This window comes from Macrobrachium rosenbergii, chromosome 4 (assembly GCF_040412425.1).
Source record: "Macrobrachium rosenbergii isolate ZJJX-2024 chromosome 4, ASM4041242v1, whole genome shotgun sequence".
Taxonomy (NCBI): domain Eukaryota; kingdom Metazoa; phylum Arthropoda; class Malacostraca; order Decapoda; family Palaemonidae; genus Macrobrachium; species Macrobrachium rosenbergii.
In genome coordinates, this window is record NC_089744.1 from 8483355 (window position 1) to 8498265 (window position 14911).

Below are 14911 nucleotides of genomic sequence, written 5' to 3' on the forward strand. Positions count from 1 at the left end.
CAATGAATCATTTGTATGTCAAGAATAACTATTTATCATTAATCTCATCTAAGAAAAAATGCATGAGAAGGGAGGGGAAAAAATGAGCACACAGACTGAAAAATTAACAAGAAAATGGTGAACATTAATGAGAAAATATCCTCCTAAACTTGGAGTAGCAATGATGTATATGTGTGTGTGTGTGTGTGCATGCTCAGGCTCAAGACATATAAGGGAATGCTGAGCAGTAGCAATGATGTATATGTGTGTGTGTGTGTGTGTGCTCAGGCTCAAGACATATAAGGGAATGCTGAGCAATTGTTGGTGGCACTGCAGTTTGTAAATGAATGGAGTTCATTATTTTAGTATTTCTCTTTGAGTGCTGACTGCATGGACAGGTTCTTGTAAACTAATTTGATTTGTGCTAAATAAAAGAAAAGAACCACTGAGCTCACAAGTTGTAAGCCAAAACTCAGTGTATTCTACAAGCAATGAGTTTTCAACTCCCAAAAAATCTCTAAGGGTCAACTTGGAAAAAAATTATTAGTGATGATTACAGTTAGTGGGGGCTGCCCATAGTATATAACATATACATATGCATACACACTATATATATATATATATATATATATATATATATATATATATATATATATATATATATATATGAATGAATTTTATCACATCACCATGATTCATATACAAGCATTAAAATTCACTCATAATATGGCTCGTCGACAAACGCACTACATGGTCAGCATGGCAGAGGTGGGTTGATACCGATTCTAAATACAAACACCTGAGTTCGACGGGGATTTGTAGGCGAGGGTCGGTATCAACTTATACCTCACTTGTTGGCCATGTGGGTAAAGGCGTCAGCTGTGTCACTGTAGTCCTGAGTTCTTGTCTTTCGTTGGTTCAAGCCCGCGGGACGACGAACTTATTATCAACTAAAAAATTCCCCTTCGGTAACATATATATGAAAATATATTACTTCCGAGGTAGAGAGAATTGGATATTAAAGAACGTTTGTAGCTTAATGCTCATATATATATATACTGTATATATATATATATATATATTATATATATGTATATATGTATATACATACAGTATATATATATATATATATATATAGGCAGTATATAGTTAACTGGCGATCCGGTTTTACGGTGCTTGTCTAGCACGAAAATTGGCAATTTTCGGTGCTGAAAATCGCCGATAATTGGGCACTGGCACCGATACATACCTAACAGAGGCGCTGATAACTGGAAATCGTTCAGCGCCGATAAGCCCCGAGAATCACAAAAAAAAAAAGCCCCAAAAATCTCCTGGTTAGTGGCAATTTTTGGTTATCATCACGCCATCAGAACTGAACCCCACCTATAAGTGGGAACTGCCTGTATACATATATATATATATATATATATATATATATATATATATATATATATATATATATATATATATATATATATATATATATAGCTAGAATCATTAATAAATACTTCTCTCCTTGCTATGTTTTCCGTTTGGAAGACACAGTCAAATATATATAATTTTTATAAATATTGCTGTTTGACCTCTCTCCTTTAATTGGTAGGAATAGAATCAGAACCAAAAGGAAAAGAGAAAGTTTAAACAAACTCTGCTCCATTCTCTCACAAAGAGCAGGCAAGAAATTTTTTTTTTTCACTGCCTTCGCTTAAAAGTTCAACAACTGCCTCAGTAGCACTCACCCTTCAGGCAAAGACCTTGGTGAAGCCGATTTCAGATAATGTAGAGCACAACAGTACCTAAAATATATAAAGGCATTGAGCATCAAATAAACATGTAAATATATCATAAGCATGATAAGAAGCATTTTAATCCTTATAAAACTAGTGGTTGACTTCAGGGTATGAAATGTAAGTTACAAAATATTGTCAGAAACACTAATGTTATTATGATGCACCACCTTCAGGATTGCATGGAACACATTAGGTACGGTATTCATAGCATATGAATATTATTGATGCTAAGGGGGAATAAAAGTTTTGACATAGTATCTATATTAAAATGTAAGTTCACTACCAAATTGCTAATAATAATAACATTAAAGTGTATTAACTATAATGCATAATTAAACTGTATAACTATACCAAACTAATGTAAATTCAAATATAATACTAAGGAAGCTTTTTTCCAAATTACTATGAAATACCTACTCCGAGAGAAGCTGTCAGTAATATTGCACAACTGTTATTCTGTACCTGCAAATGCCAGCACAGGACAGGTAGTCCTCTACACACAAACCAATTCCACTCCAAAAGCTGGTTTGTATGTTGAATTGGTTTGTGAATTAAACAGAGTTAGCCTATAGCATATAACTCTGTAATAAAACTTTCTATCAAGACATTTTGATCTTTGGCCATAAAAGTTTATAGTAAACAGAAATTTTTATTCTCCTTGAAAAAGTGGCAGTGAAATGCATGAAATAGAGTTTATATATCTCAAATATCATGTAGACACGGAAGTTTGTAAGTTGAAAGTTTGTAGGTAAAAGTACAAACTGCAGTAACAAGGCACTTCCAGCCAGCAAAATAAAAAGTACCCATTATTTGAGGACTGGTGGAATTATGCACATGTATTAGCACTAGATAGATATTGAAATCCCAGCAGAAATACATATTAGTTATGAAAAAATATGAGTTTCCAGGAGCAAAGGCAGCAAGTTACTGCTGGCTTGTTGGACACAGAGAGAATAACTTAATTACCCCTCTTAACACCAAAGGTAATCTTCAGAGAGATGCTTGCCAAGTGAAGTTTCTTCTTCTTCCTTATATGTGTGACTCGGTAACTGTTAACTCGACTGGAGGATTAGCCATATGGTTAACTAATAGGGTCAAGTAAAACAAGTATAGAATGTACAGTATAAGGTTTGGTGTCATACATTATGTCTTAGAACATATTCTTCATGTGTAAATTGAATACTGCATGCAGGTGTTTCATTTATTCTGTGCTTTACATTATTTGTCTGTATATTGGGTATACCTAGCACTCTGCCATAATAGATGTAATCATACCATTTAGATATGTTATTCCAATATTTATTTTAGAAGTAATCTTAATACAAGTGCTTGCTTATCCTCATTTTGATAATTGTGATAGTCTGTGGAGTTTTTACCAATAGGTTTTTCTTTTATACAGCATAGGTGCAGTCCTTGTTTCATTGCTGCTTCTTCCATCCATCTTTCTTCTCTTGAGTTGTCTTGTCAGCTATTTCCAACCAGTGCACGAAAAATCATCTCGCATCCTCGAACCAGTGGTAAGATCATCAGTGAACAGGCAAGAAATGTTAGTGAAACAATATGGCAAATTTTTAAAGTAATATACATATTTTGTAGGTATAAAACCAGAGCCTTTTATGAGGGTATTCCTCAGCATGAGCTGGAATCAGCCATTGAATGTTTGTAACAGGGTAGTTAACTGGTGGTTGAGGGGTGTGAGTGAGTAGTACCCTCACCCCTTGCTGTCACCAAGCACTTTTTCCTTTGACATCAATGACAAAGTTAGGTGCCCTTCTATATACAGTAGGTGACTTACTCCCAGACGTGCCATGTTCCCAGTCAACGTACCATGAGCAATGGGAGCTATCACTCTTGTAACCTGCTACCTGGTCTGTCAGGGATGCCAAAGCAGTGTGGTCCTGAGTGGGAATGACTGTCCTCCCCTAAGTAAGGAAATTCTCAGAGAGGTCATTATAAGCCCTTGGGGTGACACAGGTCAGAAGGTAGCAAACTCTGGCCAATGCAAAGAATGGGCTCGATTATAGCTCAACCACCCTCTTTCCCTTGTTATAAAGGAGAGCAGAGATTGATATTTTATCCACCAAAGCTCCAAGACCAGTTGGATTTAGTAGCTACTTGCATATGTGCCCAGTCCAGCCTGAGGTGTTGCCCTGTAGAGGTAGAATGGAGAGCAGCCAGTCACTCTACCATTCAACCCCAGCCTTACACTCTCCAAGTACCTTAGACAAAATACTTTTCTGTCCTTGTGGAGCTGGATGAATAAAGAACCTGTTGAGCAGACTTTATAGGTCCCAGAGACAAGGTGTGTAGACCTTGTGGATGATGCTCCTCAAATGGATTGAGGTAACACTGGTCTAATGCTTCAGACACCAGTTTTCAATACCTGTGTTACTGAAAAATTAGAAAATGCCATGGATGGTTCTATGCCTCTTGATTTTGTAACTTTTTGCCCAAACTGAACGACAGTCCACTTTACCAGAGGCATTGTAAGATTGTTTGGTTAGAGCAAAGAGGTGCCTGTACCCTGGTGTAAGAGGTCAAGTCCAACTTAAGCAGTATCCATGGCTCACACCGCACAGAGAGAGAAAAAAGAAAACTCTCATCTCTTGTCAGAAACTGACACATTCGTAACACCTTCCAATTTGCTTGTATTGCTTCAAACATAAGCTTTTTCAGTAATTGTGTATGCCACCTATAACTTTTCTCTCTTTCAAACTTCTTCACATATTTGTCTCATAACAAGAACTTGATCCTCTCATTCTCTTCCTTGTCTAAGCTCACACTTTCTACCCCTATCAGTTGTTCAGCCTTACATTTCACTTTCTCATTCAAAATCCTACCATACATCTTCTCTGCTTTATCAACTGTTTTACCTTTATATGAAAGAACAGTTAATCCTTACACCCATTCCTTCAGAACCTCTTCATTTATAAATACCTTACAGAACCTGGTCAGCCACTGGCACTCACCTCTTTACTTTAGCATTGCACTTACAGTCCTATCAAGTCTGGTGTCCTTCCATTTTCCAACCTCTTAATAGCTATTCTTGTCTCAACAGTTGCTTCTGCAAGCATTCTCGCCCTTACACTAAGTTTTTCCACTCTTATTTCATTCAGCTCTGCCTCTCTTGTACCCTCCAAATTCGAAAATCTTCAGAATACCCCATCAACCTCGGACATTCAATTCAGGCTGCATCTCTCAATTTGCATCTTTTATTCTGAAATCAAGTTGTCCATTAATTTTTTTTCTTAATTTTTTTCATTGTAGAATAACTTTTTATTCCCTTTAAAGTTCCCTCACCTCTTGATTGTGCTATCCTTACCCCTGTATGCCTCTACATAGTCTTTATTTCTTTCATGCACCTGTACCTCAAGTAACTTCCTTTTTTCCTTCAATAAGTCTTTTATTTCCTCATTCCACCACTTAGTGTTTTTCTTCCTTTCCATACTCCTATACTCCTTTACAGTATCCATAAATGGACCCTGCTGTCCTCATGACCCCTCCATCAAATTTTACTTACTCCACATCCACATCTTAAAATATTGCCCCAGTCTTGCTAATCTCTAGCCTTGTCATGATGAATGCAATATATGAGGATCACTATCCAAAGGTGACTTGGAAGTGTTATGGCCTCTGCCAGGAGGATCCTGGCAGGTACATTAAGGCATATTGAAACTTAAGCTATGAAAAACAATTAGTGTAGACCTAAGTAAGCACTGTGTAAGTTGGTCAACATATCACACATTATGTAATACAGTACAAGTGCTGAAGGAAAGTACTGGATTGTAACAGTGATTCACAGTCAAAAGCTGCAAAATCACTGGATAAACAAATGAAAGAGTGAAAGAGTCAAAACCAAAGTCAGATATCTTGAAACTGAGAAACTGGTAAATGTTCTTAAACAGAAGGGAGAGATTGTGGATGGTGGTAATTATAAAGGAATCTTACAAAGAGAACATTTATTGAGTTTTTGAAAGAATACTGGATGAGATTTTCCAAGCAGTTGTGAAGATTGGTGAACAACAGTATGATTTTAGAGTGGGAGGTACAGGTGATGCTGCCTTTATAATAAGACATACAAGAAAAGAGGCTGAAAGGTAATCAGAAGCTCTACTGTACACATATAGATGTAGAGAAAGCATTTCACAAAATTCCAAGAGGCAGTGTTTTTGTTAATTAAGAAATATTATAGCGTCATAAATGTTGGTTAGACGGGTTGAAATGATGCGTAAAATAACAAGGACAGCAGTAATAACAGCCTGTGGCAAAACAGAAATGGTTAAAGTTGGTTTACATCAAGGATAGGCACTTAGCTATTTTTGTTTTTACTGGTTATGTATTGAGTGAGAAAAAGTATATCTTAGTTTAACCAGACCACTGAGCTGATTAACACCTCTCCTAGGGCTGGCCCGAAGGATTAGATTTATTTTACGTGGCTAAGAACCAATTGGTTACCTAGCAATGGGACCTATAGTGTATTGTGGAATCCGAACCACATTATAACGAGAAATGAATTTCTATCACGAGAAATAAATTCCTCTAATTCTTCATTAGCCAGCCGGAGAATCGAATGTGGGACCAGCAGAGTGCTAGCTGAGAACAATACCCACCCATCCAATGAGGAACAATATTAGTGAGGATTAGGAATGAGAATGTATGGGAATTGGTATATGGTGTTGATTGCAGAGACTGAAGAAGAGTTGCAAAGAAGGGTAAGAGAGTGAAAGGGAATCTCTTGATTTGGGTGGTGTGAAGGTAAATGTGGTAAAAGTGAGGTTATGGTGCCCAGCAAGCAGGTAGGGGATTGGTTATTTGTACAAGGCAAAAGAGGCCTAGATTTAAAACTGGTAGAGAATTTAAAATACATAATATCTAATTGAAGTGAGGAGGGAGGGTGTGAAGCTGAGGTTGAAAGCAGGAAATAAGAAAATAGAGGAAGGTGGTAGGGATAGTGTCTTTGACAAAGGAATGCCAAGTAAACTGAAAATGAGAGATCTATTGCACTATAATCAGACCAATAATGATGTATGATCAAAAACATGGGATTTAGGACTCCAAATCCATCAGTATCTATTGCCAGGTTCAAGTCTTTCTTGATCTTCTCCTCCTTGGACTTTGTAATCAGTGACCCAGATCAATCTCTTCTTTGTCCTGTTAGGGTGCTGCAGTACTTTCCAAAAAGGCTCGACATTTCTAACCTGGACATTATCAATTTTTTCACTAGTACTAACTCTCCCAAGGAAGAAATGTCTAATATCTTTCTTCTGGCTTCATGAGGTAATTGGAAGGATATACTCCATAGCTGCTGATGATGACACCTGTACACTTTGCTCGAGAGCTCATGAAGTCAATGGCCTGGTCCTTCCCTCACATTCCAGAAGATTCTGTTGGTCTGGAAGCAAGATGTGGTCTCATTAGACCTTATTTACATCTTTTACCTTCAGGTCTTTGCCCACAGGCCCTTGGAACCTTTTTTTCCATGGTCCTGTGGTGGCTGCTCAACAAGTTGTGTTGTTTTCCTACCTGCCTCCTTTAAGAGGACAGGTAGCATCTCACCTAAGATGTATGGTTCTGGAAGTGAGAAGGATTCCGAGAGTGACTGGGCTCTCCACCTCCTCCTTCCTCGTCCTACTTCTTCACTTCCTTCAGGCTGAGAATGGAACTGGAACTGGCGTCTGATGCGGTAAGTCTACACATCGAGCACCCGTTCTATTTTTCTCTTTAGAATCATAGAAACAATCCCGGTCCTTCATCTAGCATGGGGAGGAAGGAGACCCTGGCAACAAGGGAAACCCTTTTTCGGGTCTTTACCTTACTGCCTCCTACTCTTTAAATTCTTCCCAGCCTGTTTTCGTATGAGTTATGATTCATCGCTCATTTGAAAAGGTCCAGATGTCTGACATTTGATCTCACAGTTCCTATACTCCGATCAGTATGTCAAAGGCACAGTACTCCTCCTCGCTCTTTCAACCAGGAGGAGTAACCCAGGTGTGCAGAACTCCAGTCAATTCAAAGAGACTCAGTCAGATTCCTCCCTCCAACCAGTGAGCCTTCCTGATGTAGAGGACCAATTGTTTGTATATCGTGTAGGAACAAATCACAGTTTTTTGAGGTAAATTGTATTTTTCCTAACTATACAAACCTGAGGTCCTTTACATTACATTTTTATGCCCACCTCATGCCACCCCTCAATCTGAAACCTGGGCCGAAAGGCAAACTACATCTGGGCAGTCAGGTATTCCCGCATACCTGACAATAGTTACTGCCTAACCACTTTGTTCAACAGTTTAACAGCCGTTTCCAGCTTCGTCATAAAGTAATTCCTCATATAAAGGACCTCAGGTTTGTATAGTTAGGAAAAATACAGTTTACTTTAAAAAACTGTGATTTTAGGAGAAACATAGGGATGGTACAGATTATTAATGTGATAAGAGAGTTAAGAATGATATTATGTGGGTATGTGGTAAGGATGAGTGCAAAAGGAGCGAAGAGGAACCTCTTATAAGAAGGTCAAGAGGGAGGCAAAAGATTAGATGGAGTAATAAAGTGAAGGAGGGTTTGGAGAAAAAGGGTTTAGTGAGGGGAGATGCTCGTGGTAGGAATAGTTGGAGAAGATACATCACTCAACCTACCATTGAGCATATGGGAAGCTGTGGTGTGAAGAAGTTGGAGCATGCAGTGTGGGAATCTTCCAAGTCTAGACTGATAAAATCCAGTGAAACCGGAATTTTTTGCATTACAGAAATAAGGCTTATGGTTAATGGGATTGTGTGAAAAAAAGAATACTGCATTGTTGCGGGTAGAATGAGTTCTGTACACTGGAGACATACACTTGAATTTTTAAGAATTTTTAAACTGGTAGTGTATTTGCAAATTTTTCATAATTGCTATCATTTCAGTCATCTTTATATTTTATAGGCTCCTGGGAGAGATTTGACTTTGTTACTTTGTTTCCTAGGTACCTGGAATTAATCTTCCTTTGAAAGAGCTCCCATATTATTTTGCCACATTGCTAGTGGCATCATTCATCCATGAGGCAGGACATGCTATGGCAGCTGTCAAGTAAGTACAGTGCTCATGCATTTTTCTCTCATTCACATTTTAGCCAAGACTAGCCTCATTTTATATATATATATATATATATATATATATATATATATATATATATATATATATATATATATATATATATATATATATATATATACATACATACATATACTGTATATGTATATATGTATGTATATATATATATATATATATATATATATATATATATATATATATATATATATATATATATATATATATATATATATATATATATATATATATACATACATACATACACATACATACATATACTGTATATGTATGTGTATATATATATATATATATATATATATATATATATATATATATATATATATATATATATATATATATATATATATGTATGTATATATATATATATATATATATATTATATAATTTATATACAGGCAGTCCCTGGTTTCGACGGGTCCGACTTACGGCGTTCCGAGGTTACAACGCTTTTCAAATATATTCATCGGAAATTATTTCCCGGTTTCTGAGCGTTCGGGTTACGACGCGTTGTATGCGATCCGACGGAAGAAATATGGCTCCAAAACGGCAGAATAATCATAATTTGGAGGTTTTTTTGATGAAAAACTCAATGAAAATGTAGTTTACTTCATTTTCAATGCACCCAAAGCATTAAAAGTAAGGTTTTCTTATGATTTTTGACGATTTTCGACGATTTTTTGGTTTCGACGGATTTTAGGTTTCTGACGCGGCGAAAAGCGGAACCCCGTCGTAAACCGGGGACTGCTTATAATATATATATATATGTATATGTATGTATACAGTGGCTCCTCACTATATGAATTTAATTCATTCCAAATTCCAATTTGTATATTGAAATGTTTGTATATCAATCAGAATATTACCCATAAGGAATAATGGGGATTCAGTTCATTCATCCCACACATGAATTTCAACCATACCCACCCTTTGTACCCACTTTAATACAATTATTTTAAGCGCAAGCACAATGTATGTTTAGTGATAACCATATTCACCAAAATAGATAAAAGAATAAAGCATTTCATAATAAAATTCAACATAATAAAAGATGAACAAAATCATGTCACCACTGTGACGCACAGCTGACTTGAGAAAAAGGGGGGGGAGCATTTACAGTATACTGTTGAGGAGAGGAGAAGAGATAGTAAAAACATTACTGTATGTAGGTAAAAGCAGTAATAATTCACATAAAAAATAAAAGGGACTTCCACAATAAATTTAACATAATGATACAATATATAAAAACAATCAAATGCAATACAGGCAGTCCCCGGTTAACGGCGGGCTCGGTTAGCAGTGATCTGGTTTTATGGGGCTTGTCTAGCGACAAAAATCGGCAATTTTCCGCCAATAATTAGGTATTGGCGCTGATGCATACCTAACAGAGGCGCCGATAACCGAAAATCTGTACTTTTTGGTGGCGATAACCCCCAAAAATTGCTGAAAAAGCGCCGAAAATCGCCGATTTTCGATTAGCGGCAATTTTCAGTTATCATCACACCCTCAGAAACGGAACCCTCGCCGATAACCAGGGACTACCTGTATAGTAACAATAAAAAATCAAAAGAGATTCTTACCTTGAGCAAGTGTTCGGGACTGTGCTGAGTGAGACAGTAGAGAGAAGAGGGAGGGGATGTTGGTGGTGGGTTATTGGGTCGGAGACAGTGGTCCGCTTCCCACTGACTTCTCAACTGGGGCCGGGCTTGGATGATTTTTCTCCTTCACTACATTTCACCCATTCTTTCACTTACACTTGATTCACCCAAATCACTTCTTGTTAAGGTAAAATACCTATCAAGTGACACTTGCTCTTTACAATTTTTTAGCACTGTAAAAGTAACTCATCCCCACATCATAAAACACACTGGCGCCATGTTCAGCTTTTGCGTGCCTTGGATTGTTTGTTTAAATGACTTCCTTGTGAAAAGTCATTTGATCTCTCTTTCCTTTTCTTACTTGCATTCTATACTTATTACTTATTTGTTTACAAAATCCTCATGTTTATTGGATTTATAATTTTAAATTCTGCCATTTGCCAACAGTAAGTTGATATGTTCTGGCATAATTAATCTCCTTCTTGCACTCAGGATCCAAGTGCAAAAAATGCTTTGACAGTCATATACGCATTAGGGATTGTTTTCACATCTGCCGGACGCCGGTTACTCTCTCTCTCTCTCTCTCTCTCTCTCTGACATACATGCACACAGACACACAATTGGACACACACACACATTATCAATTCCTTCAATTATCTTTGTAAAATGTGTAAAATTGATTTTGTTATCAACCTTTGCCTACTGCAACCATTTCAGTTTCCTCAAGGGGATCATATCTCTCCCCCCTCAATCCTGGCCAGCCACTCACCATTTACCACCAAATGGCTTGTAAATCAAATTTTTAGCTCATACTGAGAAACAAAATTGTCAGAAAATTTTACTTCATATAACGGAAATATGAATACAGGTAGTGCTTGAGTTACGATAATTCGACTTACGATGATTCGCTTTTACGATGGGGTTAGCAATTAATATCGATACGACAATATTTTGAAAATACGTATTTTTAAATTTCGTGGGCGACTGGGCGCAGGCAACAACGTACAATCAGGCAGCGTCACGATTGGTGTACAATCGTTGGCCCGAGAGGCTGGAATAGGTACATTAATTCAATGAGCTGACCTCACTTGCTCGTTGTGTCAGAAGTTAAAATAGGTCAGTGTTCGTTTGCAATTTTTGTGCGTTTGTAAATACAGGTAGTGCACAGTGACGATAATTCGAGTTTATGATGGAGTTAGCAATTAATACCGGTACAACAATATTTAGAAAATATTTTTTAAATTTCAAGCGTGGCACAGGCAACAGCGTACACTACAGTTGCCCGAGAATCAGGCAGCAAGATAGACCAACTTACAATAGACCAACTTCTTTTTCTCCATCTCTTTATTCCATCTTCTAGTTAAAAAAGTAAGAGAATGATAAAAGTATTGTTAGTAACCTTATACTCTTGCGAAAATCGTGCAGCCATAAACAACCGAACAGAGACTCTTTTGTTTTGCTAATAACCGAATCGGATAACAACTGTTTTGCTTGTATTTCAACCCATGCGGTTAAACAATTATCGTAGTTATGTTAAAAATGACGTTAAGTACTGATATGTTTTTACACTACCCTTATCTGCTTTGGAGAAAAGATCGGCAAGGAAATATACTGCTACAGTAAATTTAAGCTGCAAGTTGTAGTTGAAGCTGAGAAAAGAATGTTCAAGCTGCTAATGACTATAAATTATCGTGCATTGGCAACATGGATGAAACTCGACAGCAAATAAAATTGGAAAGTATTTCAGTCAAAACTACTGGGCATGAAAGAACACATATTACTGCTGTTTTCACGCCGATAAAAGATAAATACGAAAAACTCGTAGTATGATGATGAAATCAAGAGAAAATAGCGAATGGAATCTTGATTTTTTTTTTTTTTTTACACAAAACAAACGGCCAACCGCCAATGTCATGTATTAACGAAAAAAATGGCTAAATTAATTTCACAACGAGACATATTTGTTATATTTCGACTTAAAAACACTTCGTATAACGAAAAATATATATGTCCCTTATAAATAAAGTATCTAGAGATTCATTTACACTAACTAGAAGCAAGAAATGCCCTCTGAAATGAGTTAAATGCGGAAATAAAGACCGCGTGATTGATTCCCAAACCAAAACATTTGATCGCTATGATCGAATTTATAATGCAAAAGCAATATAAGAATATTTACGATTGGATACAGTGTAGTAAAGCATAACTTTTTAAAAGATCCATGGAAAAGATGCACATTCGTTATTTTGATGTTTGTATAATACGGTGTTATGTGAAAATAGAATACAGTATAATGTAGGCTAGGCTACCATATATGATATACGAAAGTGCAGGCTTGGCCTTGTTTGTTATTCAATTTCTCTTTATACTGACTTATCATGTCAATCTGCATTGAACTGCAGAATTAGCTGATACTAATAATTACTATACCATTTATGTATAAAGTATACTGTGTAGTGTAGGCTAGGCTACCATATATGTATAGATGGTACTAATTACCCTAGTGTAGGCTAGGCCATACTCGAGTTACGATTTTTTCAACAAACGATGGGTTTTTTGGAACCTAACCCCATCGTAAGTAGGGGAATACCTGTAACGAATCATTCATATACTGAGGATGTATACAGGCAATCCCCGGTTAACGGCAATCCGGTTTTATGGGGCTTATCTAGCAACGAAAATTAGCAATTTTTGGCGCATATATATACATACTGTATATAGGCAGTCCCCAGTTTACGACAGGGTTCCGTTCCTACACTGCGTTGTAAGCCGAAAATTGTCATAAGCCGAAAACCATCAAAATCCCAAGAAAACCTTACTTTTAATGCTTTGGGTATATTGAAAACGATGTAACCTGCATTTTTATTGAGTTTTTCATCAAAAAACCTCCAAATTTTTATTATTCTGCCGTTTTGTAGCCATACTTCTTCCATCGGATCGATTGGATCGACGTCGTAATTGAAATGTGTCATTAACGGGAAATCATTTCTGATGAATATATATGAAAAGTGTCAACCTCAAAACGTTGTAAGCCAGACCCATCGTGAACCCAGGGACTGTGTGTGTGTGTGTGTGTGTGTGTGTGTGTGTGTGTGTGTGTATATATATATATATATATATATATATATATATATATATATATATATATATATATATATATATATATATATATATATATATATATATATATATATATATATATATATATATATATATATATATATATATATATATATATATATATATATATATATATATATATATATATATATATATATATATATATACACACACACACACAATCTCTCTCGAACTTACACGAGGTTAGGTTCGAGCCCCTATGGTGCAAGGTGAATTTTCGCATAAGTTTGGCATGGTCTTTAAAAATGCTAATAAATGTTTATGTCCAGAGTTTAAGTACTAAATATGACTCTACTCATGCTCCCAAAGTATTAAGCTAAATTTTAAATGAACTAAAGTTAGTGTAATTTTATTTAAAATTTAGCTTATTACCCTTAAAAAGAAATACAGTAAATGGTTGACATAAGAATTGAGTACTGCACAGTTTCATGGTTTTGCATTTACAGTAGGTCTGTTAATATACTAATGTTACCCCTAATTCATGGGATGCCGTTTTCATTTTCACTTAGAGTAAAAGCCGTTTTTCTTTGCATCACTAGGCAGAACGTCATGCGTCACAGTCATAACAAAGGTACAATTCCATAAAATATCGAAAACGTACATAATGTTTGTAGAAGGTAGTACAGTACAGGTAAAATTCAATCTATTTAAAATTATATACTGTACAGGTAATGACGTACAGAAAAATAATAAGTTGTAAAAATATGTTTGGCGCTAACTCTGAATGAGAGAGAGAGAGAGAGAGAGAGAGAGAGAGAGAGAGAGAGAGATAAAGCGCATTAAAAATATTGGACTGTAATAAAAAAAAAAACAGTGCGTATGGGTACTCACCAGTGATGAATGTTGATTTGAAGGTGATGATGAATAAGCTGTGCAGTCCAATGAATGACGATGATAATGACTGCACAGCGTACTGGAGGAGTTACAGCTCCTCAGAGTCCTCCTCTTCAGATAGAGGAAACTCTTCTACCAGGACTACTGTACTTCTTTTGTATCATATTTATGTGCAAATATATAAATACAAATTTTCCATTCTGATTTTACACCTAAAAACACGTAAACTTATAAAATAGTGCTTCAAGAATTAAACACACTTTCTGCAGGGGTATCATCTTTGAAAAGTGCAGTAACTGTGAATGGGTATCACATCCTGTAAAAGTACACCAGCTGAACGTACTGTAATTACATGCACGTACAGATTGCACCAGCACTTTTCTCTGGGGTTAAAGTAATTTTCAAAGAATGACACTTTTATAACTTTTAGTTACATCTCTGATATTGCACCAACGAATCCATTTT

At 36.2% G+C, this 14911-nt stretch overlaps 1 protein-coding gene across 1 annotated transcript in view; it reads left to right on the forward strand.

Annotated features, from left to right (window-relative positions):
• The window catches only part of S2P (membrane-bound transcription factor site-2 protease), a 90424-nt gene that overhangs the window by 18531 nt on the left and 56982 nt on the right, over positions 1-14911 (forward strand). The window contains exons 3-4 of the mRNA XM_067089921.1: positions 3169-3286; positions 8728-8831. Coding sequence (XP_066946022.1) covers positions 3169-3286; positions 8728-8831 — 222 coding nt within the window. The remainder of the gene's footprint in view (positions 1-3168; positions 3287-8727; positions 8832-14911) is intronic.